Source organism: Simochromis diagramma, unplaced genomic scaffold (assembly GCF_900408965.1).
Source record: "Simochromis diagramma unplaced genomic scaffold, fSimDia1.1 OVJJ01000141.1, whole genome shotgun sequence".
In the NCBI taxonomy this organism is placed as follows: domain Eukaryota; kingdom Metazoa; phylum Chordata; class Actinopteri; order Cichliformes; family Cichlidae; genus Simochromis; species Simochromis diagramma.
The window spans coordinates 420533-436991 of NW_024387350.1; the positions used below are offsets into that span (position 1 = coordinate 420533).

A 16459-nucleotide genomic window follows, 5' to 3' on the forward strand; every position below is an offset into this window, starting at 1 on the left:
AAAAGATCACAGTATCGCTCTCAAACCGCTCCTCTTCATGGAATGAAGCACAGCCCGATAACCCTCCCTCTTCTTCCAACTCATAAACACAGCACCTCCTCTCTGTCCACGTTTCCTTGTTCCCTCTCCTTCAGATCTTCACTTTGAAGATGGGTGTAACCATCAACATGTGGTGACAAGTAAGTGCTGACAGGCTCCATTCACTGCCGAAATACAGGTTGTTGAGATCAGAGCTCAGACTAATTTTTGTTATAAGGAAGAGAAACTCACACAGTCACTGACACTGAGAGGAGAAATGGCGCAGAAAGGAGTTCAGCTGGACCGAGAAACCTTCTCTTGTTCCATCTGTTTGGATCTATTGGAGGATCCGGTGACTACAGCCTGTGGACACAGCTACTGCAGGAACTGTATTAAAACACACTTTGATACAGAGGACAGGAAGGGAATCCACAGCTGCCCTCAGTGCAGGAAGACTTTCAGACTGAGGCCTGTCCTGGAGAAAAACACCATGTTAGCAGCTTTAGTGGAGCAGCTGAAGAAGAGTGGACTCCAAGCTGCTCCAGCTGATCACTGCTATGCTGGACCTGAAGATGTGGCCTGTGATGTCTGCACTGGGAGGAAGCTGAAAGCCATCAAGTCCTGTTTATCTTGTCCAGCCTCTTACTGTGAGAAACACCTCCAACCTCACTATGATGCAGCTCCGTTAAAGAAACACAAGCTGATGGCCCCCTCCAAGAAGCTCCAGGAGAACATCTGCTCTCATCATAAAGGCCATGAAACAGTCCCATCTGCAGCAGAAAGGACTGAGAAGCAGAAGGAGCTCGAGGTGAGACGACTAAACATCCAGCAGAGAATCCAGGAGCGAGAGAAAGATGTGAAGCTGCTTCAACAGGAGGTGGAGGCCATCAATGGCTCTGCTGATAAAGCAGTGGAGGACAGTGAGAAGATGTTCACTAAGCTGATCCGTCTCATCAAGAAAAGAAGCTCTGATGTGAAGCAGCAGGTCAGATCCCAGCAGGAAACTGAAGTGAGTCGAGTCAAAGAGCTTCAGGAGAAGCTGGAGCAGGAGATCGCTGAGCTGAAGAGGAAAGACGGCGAGCTGGAGCAGCTCTCACACACAGAGGATCACAACCAGTTTCTACACAACTACCCCTCACTGTCAGCACTCAGTGAGTCTACACACTCATCCAGCATCAATATTCGTCCTCTGAGGTACTTTGAGGATGTGACAGCAGCTGTGTCAGAGACCAGAGATAAACTACAGGACATTCTGAGAGAGGAATGGACAAACATCTCACTGACAGTCACTGAAGTGGATGTTTTACTGTCACCACCAGAGCCAAAGACCAGAGCTGGATTCTTAAAATATTCACATGAAATCACACTGGATCCAAACACAGCAAACAAAGAGCTGTTGTTATCTGAGGGGAACAGAAAAGTAACAAGAATTAATCAATCACAGTCTTATTCTGATCATCCAGACAGATTCACTGAGTATTGTCAGATCCTGAGTAGAGAGAGTCTGACTGGACGTTGTTACTGGGAGGTGGAGTGGAGAGGGAGAGGAGTTGTGTTAGCAGTCACATACAAGAATATCAGCAGAACAGGGAGCTCAAATGAATGTGGATTTGGATACAATAACAAATCTTGGGCATTATATTGTGTCACAAACAGTTATATATTTCCGCACAACAAAGTCCAAACTGTCCTCTCAGGTCCTCGGTCCTCCAGAGTAGGAGTGTACCTGGATCACAGAGCAGGTATTCTGTCTTTCTACAGCATCTCTGAAACCATGACTCTCCTCCACAGAGTCCAGACCACATTCACTCAGCCGCTCTATGCTGGACTTTATCTTTATGGACTTGGATCCACTGCAGAGTTGATTAAAGTCAAATAGAGAAGACAGGTTCATGTTGATCCCTGACCATTATATGTACTTGTGTAGTTTCTAAATGAGGCTTTACATTTTAGAAGCTGAGAAGTTCAGTGGTCCATTGATGTGTGAAAATAATATTGCACTGATTCAAACTGTACTTACATTTATATACCTTACATCAATATAAATCTGAATTTGTTCTTATGGCTGATAATCATGTGAGTTTAAATGATACTACTCTTCATATTCAGCATGTTTGAAATCTGTCATCAGTCTGGTTAGTGGTTTTATTCTGTAGTTGCTGTAGTGGGTTGTCAAATGCAACAATATATTGGAGCTGCAGTGATTCATCAGTTAGTCAATGATTAGAGAATTGATTGTTTTATCATTATTTTAGTCACCTGTGCATCGAGCTGATGACAGCACCATACAAAAGGATCTGGAGGAGGTTTGGACACTGCTTTAATGTTATTTTGCTATTAAAAGATAACAGAATGAATGTTTTATTTATACTAATAGTTGTTAATAAATAGGTTTTGCTCAATCAAATTATGTTCTCATATTGTTTTTTTTTATCATCATTGTTACATAACATCAATATCGACATTGTACACATGCAGTTATAGTGATGACACAGTGTAATTTGTGGCTCAGCTGCAGGGGAGGGGTTGAGCAGTGGGTTCAGGGTGTGGTTTCAGGGGAGCCTGGTTGTTGCACCCAACAAGTATCATCTAATCATACCTTCCCTGTTTCAAGAAGTGAATCAAAAACAGTGAAACAAATGAGATTCATGGTATAATCTAGAGGATTTCTGAAACGGGTTTGCAGCCTTAAGTTTCCAGTTTGAAATAATGACACACTCTCTGAATGTCCTTCATCAGCTTCCAGCTAAAGCAGAATAAAGTGTAACACAACTGTTATATGTGGTGCACAATTCCCTAGATCACAGCGAGTCTGTTGCACAAAGTCAGAAACTTTTGGTGTGGGAAGCAAACATTTAACAGGCATCCACTGCTTAGTGTTTTTATGTGATGGGAATGAAATAAGAAGATGTGTTAACACTTACAGTCTGAGCATTTGTGTCTCATAGCGATTGTGGAAAACACATGACATAAATGATATCATGACCCTGCTCACGTGGTGGGTTTGGGCAGTGTGAATAAGCTTCACATTGCTGCAGGGGAATCAACAGGTGTAATCCTGCCACTATAGGAGCTGAAACACTTTTTATGGGGGAGGATACTTACACACTTCATAAACCAACAAGAAGACTCCCCGGTACCAAATAAAGTAAGGGACAAGGACCAAATGGCTATCCCAAAATCTTTGAAAGAGTAGAGAAAACTAATTTCCAAAACTGATGAAGCATTGAACATGTCCAGAACGTATGTAGAAGGGTGGCTGTAGCCTGCTCACATTTGTCACAGGTAGGATCCAGATCTGGTCTAAGTTTTGAAATTTAGTCTTTGACCAGTGTAGTCGATGTACAATTTTAAACTGAATAACAGTATGACGTTGGCAAATTGAAGATGAATAAATCCTTCTTATAATTTTCAGCCAGTCTTCCCCTGAGATTTCAACGTGTAAATCCTTTTCCCACTTTACCTTTAGATGATTAAGAGTGGTTGAGCTAGTGTTGGATTAGTTTATTTTATATGTTACCCATAATTTGTTTCTGATCGAATGCAACTTTTGAAAATATCACCACTTGGATGAGAGGGGAAGCAATTAGTATGCGAGGATACAAAGTTTTGTAGTTGTAAATATCTAAAAAGATTATATTTGGGTATTGAACACCTGTTTACCAGCTGCTTGAAAGAGGCAAATTTGTTGCTTATATAAAGGTCTTATATTGACAGAATGCCATTTTTACACCAAACCTGAAAGCCTCCACCTGACAAGGAGGGGGCAAACATATTGTTTCCAATAATTGGTACAAAGAGAGAAAGACTATGTAGTCTAAATGATCAATGTCACACCTCCAATGGAGCAGTACTCTAATATTGGCTGACCAATAATAAAACTGAAGGTTAGGCAGAGCCAGTCCACCCTGTGGACGTGGCCTTTGCAGGATGTTCTTTCTTAAACGTGGGTTCTTCTTGTTCCAATTAACTTGTCATAACTTGTCTAAAGGGCTGAAGAAATGTTTGTTACAAATATAGGGATAGGGAAAGGAGCCTTGGCAACACATTCATTTTAAATAAGTTAATCCTCCCACAGAGGGAAAGGGATAATAAATTCCAGAAATGGATGTCCTTTTTCCAGATTCTCCAACATTGGCAGGTAGTTTGCTTTATAAAGATATTTGTAACAGCTGGAGATCCCGATTCCAAGGGATTTAAACTTCTTATTATTGATTTTGAATTAGATGGGATATTTTTTGCAGCTGTACTGATTGGGATGAATTCACTTTTCTGAGGATTTATTTTGTAGCCAGACATTGAACCAAACGTTTGCAGACAGCTTAGTAGTTTTGAGGTGTTTAGTGTGGGGTCAGTTATAAAGAGCAATAGATCGTCTGCGTAAAGTGAAACACTGTATTCTTGGCCTCCTCAGATGACTCCACTGATGCTAGTATCTTGCTGTATGGCTGATGCTAAGGGCTCTATAGCGGTGACAAACAAATGTGGAGATAGGGCAACCCTGGCTAGTGCTCTTATAGAATTTAAAATAACCAGTGTTGGGACTAACGCGTTATTAAGTAACGCGTTACAGTAACTACGTTATTATTGTGGTAACGAGCACGGTAACTAGTTATTATGCCAAAATCAGGAACGCGTTAGTCGTTACTGGGATTTAGATAGGGTCGTTACTCGTTACTTCGTGTGGTGGCTATCGCGGAGCTTCCACAGATTCAGTAACATTAGCAAGTGGTGGAGGCCAGCAGGTGGATGAAGGAAAAGGGACGCAGAAGGAAAAGAGACCCGAGGCGGCCGCCGGTCCAAGTGTGAACTGAACTTCAGGTAAGAAGTTATGACCTGCAGTCTCTCTGGGTCAGATATGAACCAAGTTTAGGTGGAGTTTATTTTCGTTATTCTGACTTTTTCCGTACTGCGTGCTAGCTAGCATGACGGAGTTTCTATACAGCTGGGTGGGTGCTATGAAGTTAATGATGTTGAACTTTATTTTGTTCATAAGTTATTAGAGTTGCCAACCGTCCCGTCTGGTATTCAGAGAAAATATTACGCGTTTCTTATTGAGGTGAAAAGGAACAGTTTGTCCCGTAATTCAGCTACAATGAAAAAGACACAAAGCTGGAGTTATTCTGTGTCTTTGCTGCACAGCTGCCTCTTCTTCTCTCATCCTCTCCCCCTCCCTCTCCCGTTTCTACTTCAATCATGAAAACTGATCAGTGATCAGCTGATCGGCTCTCTTGTTTGTTTATCGCTCACTTTGCGCCGAAAGAGGAAACCAGCGGATGTCGCGCTAAACAACAGCAGCACGTTTAAGCTTGATCAGCTGTTGTTAGAATTTATTTAATATTAATTTCTAGTATCAGCTGATGTTTGCTGGAGCCACAGCTGCAAAAAAGCTGCTGGTCATGATATGGTTTGGTTATCTGGTGAGAGGGAAACATGAAGATGAAACCAGGAGATGTCCTTACTGGATCATCAGAGCTGAACAGGTGATGGAGAAACAGGTTTACCTTTTAGGTCACATGAATGAGTTGAAGGGAAGTTATGAACTGTTTCTGAGAGACAAATAACACCAGGATCCTTTTCTAAGTAGCTGACAGCTGGTAACTGTGCAGGGGCGGGTCTAGCAAAGTGTTGCCAGGGGGGCATGTAGGGCATTAACAGGGAGAGGTGGGCACAAAGAAATACTTTTCTTTCTTATTCTCATTTAAAATGTCTCGCTTTTAAAAAATAATTATCTGAATCTTACAACAAACGATTGATAGATTGATGTATATATACCATCAAAACAGTGTACATCACTGTCACTGATGTACACTGTGTTTTCACAACAGTGCTTATTTTCATTCAAAGGCTTTATGATTTTTCCTATAATGGTGGGCCGGTCTCTAGTCAAAATGCCCGGGACGATTTATTTGTCCCAGTCCAGCCCTGTATGCAGCTCATCTGCAGTCTGGTGTTACCTACATCTTCCTATTTGGAAGGCAGAATTTCCGAGTTCTGAGTACAATCGAAAGCACCACGACTGCAGTTTTTGTGTTGGATGTAAAAGGCGCACATGACACTGTGACGTAGGCTAGAATCATTGCAGTAGTCAACGACGGTCCAGGCGTGGGATTTCTCTCGTGGAAATATGCACATTATCTTTTCCTTTCTATTGGTAGGTGGCACAGTGCACTTGTGGCAAGTAAGCAAGCTAGAAGACTGGCAAAGTTATGGAAGCAACACATTAACAAGAGAATTCTGAGTAAAACCAAAGTTACTTTCCCTAGTAACTAGTTACTTTGAAAGTAACGAGTAACTTGAAGTAACTGAGTTACTTTTGAGAGAAGTAACTAGTAATGTAACTAAGTTACTATTTTAAAGTAACTTACCCAACACTGAAAATAACAAGCAGCATATTATTAGTATGCACAGCTGCCACTGGTGAATTGTAGAGCGTTTTAACCCATGATGTGAATCTGGGGCCAAAGCCAAATCTTCTCAAAGTATAGAAAAGGTAGTCCCACTCCACCCGATCAAAGGCCTTCTCATCAAGTGCATCAAGCATCAAGTGACCAGATCAGGTGTATCAGTTGAGGGAGAGTCAAGAATTATACTTAAGAAACGTCCAATGTTAAAGAAAGAGTATCTGCCCTTGATAAAGCCAGATTCGTCTGTGGAACTGATTGTTGGTAACGCTACCTCTAAGCGCTGTGATAAAATGTTTGCGAGAATCTTCGCATCGGTGTTTAACAGTGAAATCGGCAGGTATGAGCTACATTGGAGAGGGTCTTTATTCTTTTTCAGAATGAGCAAGACAACCACTTCTCGCATGACTGGAAGGAGAGTGCCAAAAGAATAGGACTCTGACAGCAGAAGTGGTGCAAGTTCATTAGAAAACATTTTTAAAAATTCAGATGGGAAACAATCTGGTCCAGGGGTCTTGCCCCTTTGCATTCCACCAATCGCCATCATGACCTCCTGGATGGAGAGGTCCCTTTTGAGTTCAGTAACCAGTTTAGGGTCAACTGTGGTTATATTGTGGCGACTACAGAAGGTGTCCATAGCAGACTCATCTTGGCTTGACTCTGTAGTATATAAATCATCAGCTATTACAGAGATAAACTGTTTGGATGACTTTTGACGTTTTTGATATGCTAACACTCTGCTGATTTTCTCTCCTTACTCGTAAAAAGTACATCTAGACGTTAGGATAAGTCGCTCTGCTTGCTGTGTTGAAATAAGATCAAATTTGATTTTGAGGGCCTGACATTCTTTAAGGATGCTTTCCAATAATGAGTGACTATAGTTATATCTAGCTGCAAAATGCCATCTAATAGCTGTTTCAAGTGCTCAGTGTCAGCTTTTTTTCTTGCTGCGGAAAATGAGATAATATGGACTCGAAGATAGGCTTTCAGTGATTCACATTAAACTGAAAAAGACATTACAGAGGTCTGGTTTCGTTGAAGAAAATCTTTAATCTCAGATTTTGTGACATTCACAAATGTTTCGTTAGAGAGTACAAGAGGATTAAGCCTCCAAGGGCGGCATATGCGATTGGCACCAGGGATGTGCATTCTCATCACTAGAGGACCACAGTCTAAAATAATAATTGATTGATAATCGCAGGTTTTAACCAATGAAAGAGCATGTTTATCAATAAAAAAGTATCTAAGTGAGAGAACGTTTTGTGGTGTATGCACTTGATGGGTTATGAAAACGCCAAACGTCAACAACACCATAGGATTGGAGAAAGCATTTAATAATTTCTGCTGATTTTGATTCAGGAGTATACGTATTGGAGCTTTGGTCTAGGTTAGAAAACACACAGTTTGCGTCAAAATCACAAAATCACAAAGGTCAAGACAATGCAGGATTTACTTAATTCAATAGTGGACATTGGTTGCACACAATTGTTTTACTTTGGCACATTTTATTTCCTTTTTCAGAGCAGAGGTGGGTTGTGGCAGACAGGAAGGCAGGCAGGTGAGCTTCCTGAAGAAGTACATCCTTTGTCTAAGAAGTTGCTTGAAGACATTTCACCTCTTCATCTTCAGTTCTAGGGTCAAATGGTGGAGAGTAGGACTGGGCGATTTGGCCTAAAATCCATATCACGGTATAATTTGAAGCACGTGCGGTAACGATATATATCGCAATATATTCTTTTCTTCTGTATAACTTATTTTCCACACTATAAGGCACACTTAAAATCCTTTAACTTTCTCAAAAATCAAGAGTGTGCCTTATGTATGAATTCTGGTTGTGCTTACTGACCTCGAACCGATTTTGGCGTGCAGAAATCTGTTAAAAAATATGTTTTAGTACAACTTTGGTAAGCCGCACTGCTTGATGGATTGTCAGAGCATTACGGGCTGCCGTAGTGAGGAACTTCGCGGAGTAATCTGGGTCCAAAACTCCGTCAGCTTCAGGTCCCAAAGTCAAACGAACACTGAGAGTTAAAAACGGTCTAAATTCTTTCATCTTTAATAAAATCATCAGCGTTGTTGCTTTACCAGATGTAACAATTAAGTTTAATCAAGGCATCCATGAAAACAGAATTTATTAAATTCAACGGAGTTACAAGTTAACAGAAAGTTAGCTCGCTCGTTTCCACCTAAACATGACATACCATGTTCTGACTGAGAGATTTTTGAAACTAATTAAAACATACAGCTCTGCTACCACTTCCAACATAAATGAAGACAGAAAACTAAACAGCAGTGGCGTTTGCAGGGTTACTGAAGTTGGAGTACCTGGTATATAATGTTGTGCTACGTGATTGCTAGCGACACAGCTATGTTAACATAACATTAGCACAGTGAAGCTGGAGGATGAACGCAAACCTTTTTCCACTCATTAAAAGTTAACGTGAGAGATTCTGGTGGTCAGGGACAAATGCAATCGCATAGCAGGATGCTATACACGGGCCAAACTTCAGTCAGGAGAACAACTGAGATTATTCATCCACAATACGAGGTAAGTTATTAATATACTGCAACAACATGGGAATAGAGCAGCTGCGAGAGAATTCAACATTAATGAATCAATATTACGGAAGTGGAGGAAGCGCAGTTTTTGGCTTTCCCCATATTTCAAAAGTGCTTCATCTCTTTGCTATGACTGTCGCCCGGCATAATTTGCAGATGATAATGGTGGTACCCGCTGCCATGCTTTCGACCAAAACAGGCACAGCTTGATGACATCATCAACATGCGCTATCGCGATAGAGCGGTATAGTCAAAATCTCTATCGTTGGCCAAATTTCTATTGTTTCTATCGTATAGCGTTTATATCGCCCACCCCTAGTAAATAGTTACATCCACCTATAACTATTATTAAATTCGGTTCTTTGCATTCTTTTGGCAGAAAAGAAAAACTCAAGGCTCAAAGTGGTCTAACTCAAAAATGATCTTTATTTTACATTTCCAAAAAAGGAGACTGAGCACACAGCTCAGGTCTGAAAGCAGCAGCACCTAGCCTGGTTATTTATATACTTCCGCAGCACGTCACACACTCTAAGTTTCAAACACTCTGCTTAGTTTCACTTTCTGTCTGCACCTCATATGCTCTGCAAAAGCATGCAGTTTCCTGTCAGCCTGCGACCTAGTTCTTTGTCACCTCTGGGCCTGGTTTATAAAGGCCTGTTTTATTAAAATACATAAAACAATATACTGAGAAAATAAGCACTAAGAATATATGTTTATTCCATAACACTATAATGCTTGACAGTAAGTCATATATGACTGGCTGAAGAAGCTGACTGCACTCCATGAGCCTGCCTCAGCACTACATGGAAGCTCCTGTCAGGCATCATAATGGCTAAGATGAACAAGGACATGGGTCAATACATGTATGGGGCAAAGAAAGAGATGGGCAAAAATACCAGAGGTGCAAAACACCAGCAAGACTGACCAACCAGTGCTCTGCCTGGATTGATTACAAGAAGGCCTATGACCCAATCCCCCACACATGGATCCTGGAATGCCTGGAACTAAACAATATCAACAGGACCCTTAGAGCCTTCATCAGAAACTCAATGGGGATGTGGCGTACAGCACTGGAGGCCAACTTCAAGCCCATAGCGCAAGTCGCTATCAAGAAGATGCTCTGTCCCCACTGCTGTTCTGCATAGGCCTGAATCCCCTCAGTGAGATCAGTGACAAGACTGGCTATGGATACCGACTACAAAATGGAGCAGTTGTCAGCCACCCGGATTCAATTCAATTCAATTCAATTTTATTTATATAGCGCCAAATCACAACAAAAGTCGCCTCAAGGCGCTTCATAGATACAGAGAAAAACCCAACAATCATATGACCCCCTATGAGCAAGCACTTTGGCGACAGTGGGAAGGAAAAACTCCCTTTTAACAGGAAGAAACCTCCGGCAGAACCAGGCTCAGGGAGGGGCGGCCATCTGCTGCGACCGGTTGGGGTGAGAGAAGGAAGACAGGATAAAGACATGCTGTGGAAGAGAGACAGAGGTTAATAACAGATATGATTCAATGCAGAGAGGTCTATTAATACATAGTGAGTGAGAAAGGTGACTGGAAAGGAAAAACTCAATGCATCATGGGAATCCCCCGGCAGCCTACATCTATTGCAGCATAACTAAGGGAGAATTCAGGGTCACCTGGTCCAGCCCTAACTATATGCTTTAGCAAAAAGGAAAGTTTTAAGCCTAATCTTAAAAGTAGAGATAGTGTCTGTCTCCCGAATCCAAACTGGAAGCTGGTTCCACAGAAGAGGGGCCTGAAAACTGAAGGCTCTCCCTCCCATTCTACTTTTAAATACTCTAGGAACAACAAGTAGGCCTGCAGAGCGAGAGCGAAGCGCTCTAATAGGGTGATATGGTACTACAAGGTCATTAAGATAAGATGGGGCCTGATTATTTAAAACCTTGTATGTGAGGAGCAGGATTTTGAATTCAATTCTGGATTTAACAGGAAGCCAATGAAGGGAAGCCAAAACAGGAGAAATATGCTCTCTCTTTCTAGTCCCTGTCAGGACTCTTGCTGCAGCATTTTGGATTAGTTGAAGGCTTTTCAGCGAGTTTTTTGGACATCCTGATAATAATGAATTACAGTAGTCCAGCCTGGAAGTAATAAAAGCATGAACTAGTTTTTCAGCGTCACTCTGAGACAGGATATTTCTAATTTTAGAGATGTTGCGCAAATGGAAGAACGCAGTCTTACATATTTGTTTAATATGTGCGTTGAAGGACATGTCCTGGTCAAAAATGACTCCAAGGTTCCTCACAGCGTTACTGGAGGCCAAGGTAATGCCATCCAGAGTAAGAATCTGGTTAGATACCATATTTCTAAGATTTTCAGGGCCAAGTACAATAACCTCAGTTTTATCTGAATTAAGAAGCAGAAAGTTAGCGGCCATCCAGGTCTTTATGTCTTTAAGACATTCCTGCAGTTTAACTAATTGGTGTGTGTTATCTGGCTTCATGGACAGATAGAGCTGGGTGTCATCAGCATAGCAGTGAAAATGTATGCTATGTCTTCTAATGATGCTGCCTAAGGGAAGCATGTATAATGTAAACAGAATTGGTCCTAGCACTGAACCCTGTGGAACTCCATAATTAACCTCAGTGTGTGAAGAGGACTCTCCATTTACATGCACAAATTGGAGTCTATTAGATAGATATGATACAAACCACTGCAGCACAGTACCTGTAATACCTACAGCATGCTCTAATCGCTCTAATAGGATATTATGGTCAACAGTATCGAACGCTGCACTAAGGTCTAGCAGGACAAGCACAGAGATGAGTCCACTGTCAGAGGCCATAAGAAGATCATTTGTAACCTTCGCTAAAGCTGTTTCTGTGCTGTGATGAGCTCTGAAACCTGACTGAAACTCTTCAAATAAACCATTCCTCTGCAGATGATCTGTTAGCTGTTTGACAACTACTCTTTCAGGGATTTTTGATATGAAAGGAAGGTTGGAGATTGGCCTATAATTAGCTAAGACTGCTGGGTCTAGAGATGGCTTTTTGAGTAAAGGTTTAACTACAGCCAGCTTGAAGGCCTGTGGTACATAGCCGATCATTAGAGATAGGTTGATCATATTTAAGATCAAAGAATTAATTAATGGCAGGACTTCTTTGAGCAGTTTTGTAGGAATGACATCAAGCTGTATGCCAAGAGTGAACGAGACATCGATTCACTGATCCACACCACCAGGATATACAGCAATGACATCAGAATGTCGTTCGGACTGGAAAAATGTAGTCAAATGATAACAAAGAGAGGTAAGTGTAGTAGGTTGAAAAAAGCTACATGTTTATTTTTGTAAGAAAACCAATTACCCGCTTATTTTTTGTTTATTATTGTGACTTATTTTGACATTGTTATGCATTCCCAGACCATGGATATATTTCATTATGCCAGTAGATGGTGCTCTTGCACTGCTGTTGAACTACCAGAGAGACTCTAGCTCAGGGGTCGGCAACCTGCGGCTCCGGAGCCGCATGCGGCTCTTTTGTCCTTATACTGCGGCTCCGCGTGGTTTGGGAAAATAAATTAGAAGTATTTAGCTGAAGTGTATTTTATTTGTGTTTAGTTCTTTTTTTATCTTGTAGTTCTAAATTGGAAAGTTATTGTGATATTGAAATATAAAATTAAAATTATATTTTATTATTTTTCATCGCTCAAAATAAGCGTCACACTCGCGGAAGCCGGTACATCCTGCCAAAACACCGTGCATTTATCAAGACTTTCAACCCCAGGTAGGCCAATTATGGATCTTCGGATCCACATTATGTCAGCAGCTATTCTCCACTGTGAACTGTTTTAAAAAAAAACACTGCTCACGCCTCACAGATGACAGCTTACAGTCCTGGGTGAAGATGAAAGTGACTTTGTACCATGGCAGACCCGCAGCTTTTCAGCATCTCTTTGTTGAGCGCTTTTCACACACGGTTGCTGTGCGCATACAGCCGGTTGTAGATTTTCAGCTCACAGCCCAACAGGACAACAGCAGAGAGAGCGCAGACTTTAAGGCGGCGAGGCGTGATTGCGGGTGCTGCTCAGGTGTGTCCGCCTCCCCTGCAGCGGCACTGCAAACCACGCCCGCCACACACATTAACCAGGTAAAATACATATTTAGGCAGAATTGTGCAAATATCTATTTTTCTTTCTTTTTTTTAGCAGCATAGTGCTTTTTTTCCAATTGCTTTTTAAAAGTCAGGTCAAGGCTCCAAAAGCCCAAAGGCGATATAAGGGTGGCAGCTCACAACAGTTTTTGTTTGCTACATGGATCATTTTAGTTCAGCTGGGTGTCTTTCCTTTTGTTATATTTCTTTAAGAGTTCAAAATGTGTTAATTCCATAAATAAAATGTAATTTTCTCTGTAGCACTTCATGGATTTCATAAGCACACCTTAGTTGCTCTGTGGATTCTTTTAAAAAGCAGTTAAAAACTTTTCTGTTTAAACAAGCTTTTTGTTGATCTACGTATTTGATATTCTTTACATTTGATCTTTTAAATTGTGTATAATTTCTATTGATTCTATTGTTTATTTTAATATTTGTGTACAGCACTTTGTGACTGCCTGTCTGTGAAAAGCGCTTAATAAATAAACTTTACTTACTTACTGACTTATTTTAGTTGTTCACACAAAGCATAAAGGTAAAAAAACAACAACAATATATATACAGTGTTATCTTCATTTTAGATGTCAAAAAGTATTTTTGCCAAAGTGGCTCTTTGGGTGTTAAAGGTTGCTGACCCCTGGTCTAGGATGAGACAACGAACAACCATGAATACATCAGGAAGATCGCCCCAACTGACAGCGTGCTCAGTGAATACCTCAGGCAGCAGAAACCCAAGAAAGAGGAGGAAGGCGAGGAACCATCATGGAAGGTTGGTATGGTATGTACCACCGGCAGATAGAGGAGGTGGCTGACATCCAGAAATCCCACCAGTGGCTGGACAAAGCTGGACTGAAAGACAGCACAGAGGCACTAATCATGGCAGCACAGGAACAAGCACTGAGCACAAGATCCATAGAGGCTGGGGTCTATCACACCAGGCAAGACCCCAGGTGCAGGCTGTGTAAAGATGCCCCTGAGACAATCCAGCACATAACAGCAAGAGGCACGATGCTAGCAGGGAAGGCATACATGAAACACCATGTATGATAGCTGAGATAACAACAAGATGGCTGCTAGGGTGCAGACACACAGCTTAGCAGGTCCTGTTTGTTTGCCAAAAAACCCACCTAAAAAACCATCTAAAAACCCCTGGATCTTGACATCAACTTGTCTTTTTGTTTTTATACATTTTTATCTTCTGTGGAGTTCGACATGTCCAAGAAAGCTGGATAATTATACCACTTTCCCAGCCAAATGGAGTCAACATCTTTTGTTCACAAGATTCTTGGATTTTGGTCATGCCAGACCACCCCCAGGTAAACATGAACAATCAGATATACCACAACTGTCGCTGGAGATTCTGAAACTTGTTCTGATGCTACTTTTGGCTGGTGATATAGAACTAAATCCTGGACCTAATTCAAACATCAGTGATTTGGACTGGCTACAACTAATTAGCCTAGTTAGCCTAGGCCTGCCTGGGCCTCCATTTCAGCTGCCTGGGCATCCACCTCAGCTGCCTGGGCCTCCACCTCAGCTGCCTGGGCATCCACCTCAGCTGCCTGGGCCTCCACCTCAGCTGCCTGGGCCTCCATTTCAGCTAGCTGGGCTTTCACCTCAGTTGCTCGGGCCTCCACCTCGGCTCCCTGGGCCTCCACCTCAGCTGCCTAGGCCTACACTTCAGCTGCCTGGGCTTCCACCTCAGCTGCTCGGACCTCCACCTCGGCTGCCTGGGCCCCCATCTCAGCTGCCTGGGCCCCCATCTCAGCTGCCTGGGCCCCCACCTGCTGTACCCAAACTACAGTCTCCGGTAAAGGGTTTCTCATCATTAAATGCTCATAGTATTGTCAACAAAAGGACAAGAAATCCTGCTATTAAAATTTACAGAGGAACAAAGATCTGCAAGACATTTAATCAGGCTAAAGTAATCTGGGACACTAAAAATAAACCAAAGGGGCTTCTATGTGGACACATTAACATTCGCAGTATGTTACCAAAGCATGAGCAACTGGAACATATTCTAAGCAATTCCAATATTTCTATTTTGGGTATCTCTGAATCTTGGCTCACAAGTTCTTCTCCTGAGTCTGCGGTTGTCTTTCCAGAGTACACAGTATTCAGAAGGGATAGAATTGGAACAAGAGGGGGAGGAATACTTGTGTATGTAAAAAAAAAACACCTGGATTGCTCTTTACTTAGTTCACCAATAGATGTCGAAATAGAACATATTTCTGTTAAAATCACTCTTTCCCCAGAAATGTCATTTACGTTGATCTGTTTATATCGCCCTCCTTCAGCAAAGAATATTTTTTATGAACAACTACAGATATTACTTAAATATCATGCTATAAATAATAAGTCTAATGAAATAATTGTAATGGGAGATTTTAATGTCAACTGGGACTGTGAAAAGGACAGAAAAACACTCAAGGACATAATGGAGACTTTGAACTTTACTCAACACATTGAACAACCCACAAGAATAACAAGACACTCTAAAACTAAAATAGATCTGGTTTTCAGTAATAAGCCCGAGCGAATTATTAAATCTTATAATTTTATCACTGGTATTTCAAACCACAATTTTATATTATTTTCTAGAAAACTTATAAAATCACGGGTTAAGAATGACTTTCAAAGTTCATCTAATAGGAGATCCTTTTATGAATTCATACCAAGAAGTCAGCGACAAAATGTGGCAGAAGCATTAGCATTAGTTAACTGGGAGCCTTTATTGTGTAGTGATGATCCACAATTCTGCAGCAGTCACTTCACTGACATTGTCAAGGATGTTATATCAACATACTCCATTAGAGGTTGACAAAAAATAAAGATAACATCTAATTTGCCCTGGTTAAACAAAGAGTGCAAGAATTTAATGAAAACAAGAGATCAATTACTAAAGCAGTTCCTGAAAACAGGTCTAACTCTGGATAGACAGAGATTTACTTCAATGCGGAATAAAGTAACAAGAAGTTTGAGACAGGCCAAAGCAAAAAGTTTTATAAATATAATTGAAAGAGCCAAAGGTAATGGTAAAATTATCTGGCAACACTTAAATAAATTACTTGGCCGTCATTCAAACAAAAGTAAAAACACAATTGAACTTTATGTAAATAACTCTATTGTTAGAGAGCCTCTATCTATTGCCAGTAACTTAAACACTTTCTTTATTTAATCTGTTAAGGAGATCAGTCAGAGCTTTGACTCAGTCGTATGCTCTGATAATGTGAATGATGTTGGTCAAAATTTGTTCACCATCACTCATATTTCAGACACTGAAGTTGCTAAACTAATTACAGGTTTAAAACAATCAAAAGCACTTGATGTATATGGTATTAACACAAACTTCCTAAAGGAA

General features: G+C 41.2%; 1 protein-coding gene across 1 annotated transcript; it reads left to right on the forward strand.

The window, feature by feature from the left end:
- The first annotated feature begins 219 nt into the window (after positions 1–219).
- LOC120718465 (tripartite motif-containing protein 16-like) lies at positions 220–2425 on the forward strand. The gene has a single exon (XM_040007011.1). It carries the CDS (start codon positions 296–298, stop codon positions 1895–1897), a length of 1602 nt encoding a protein of 533 aa, XP_039862945.1. The 5' UTR covers positions 220–295; the 3' UTR covers positions 1898–2425.
- Positions 2426–16459: the final 14034 nt, after the last annotated feature.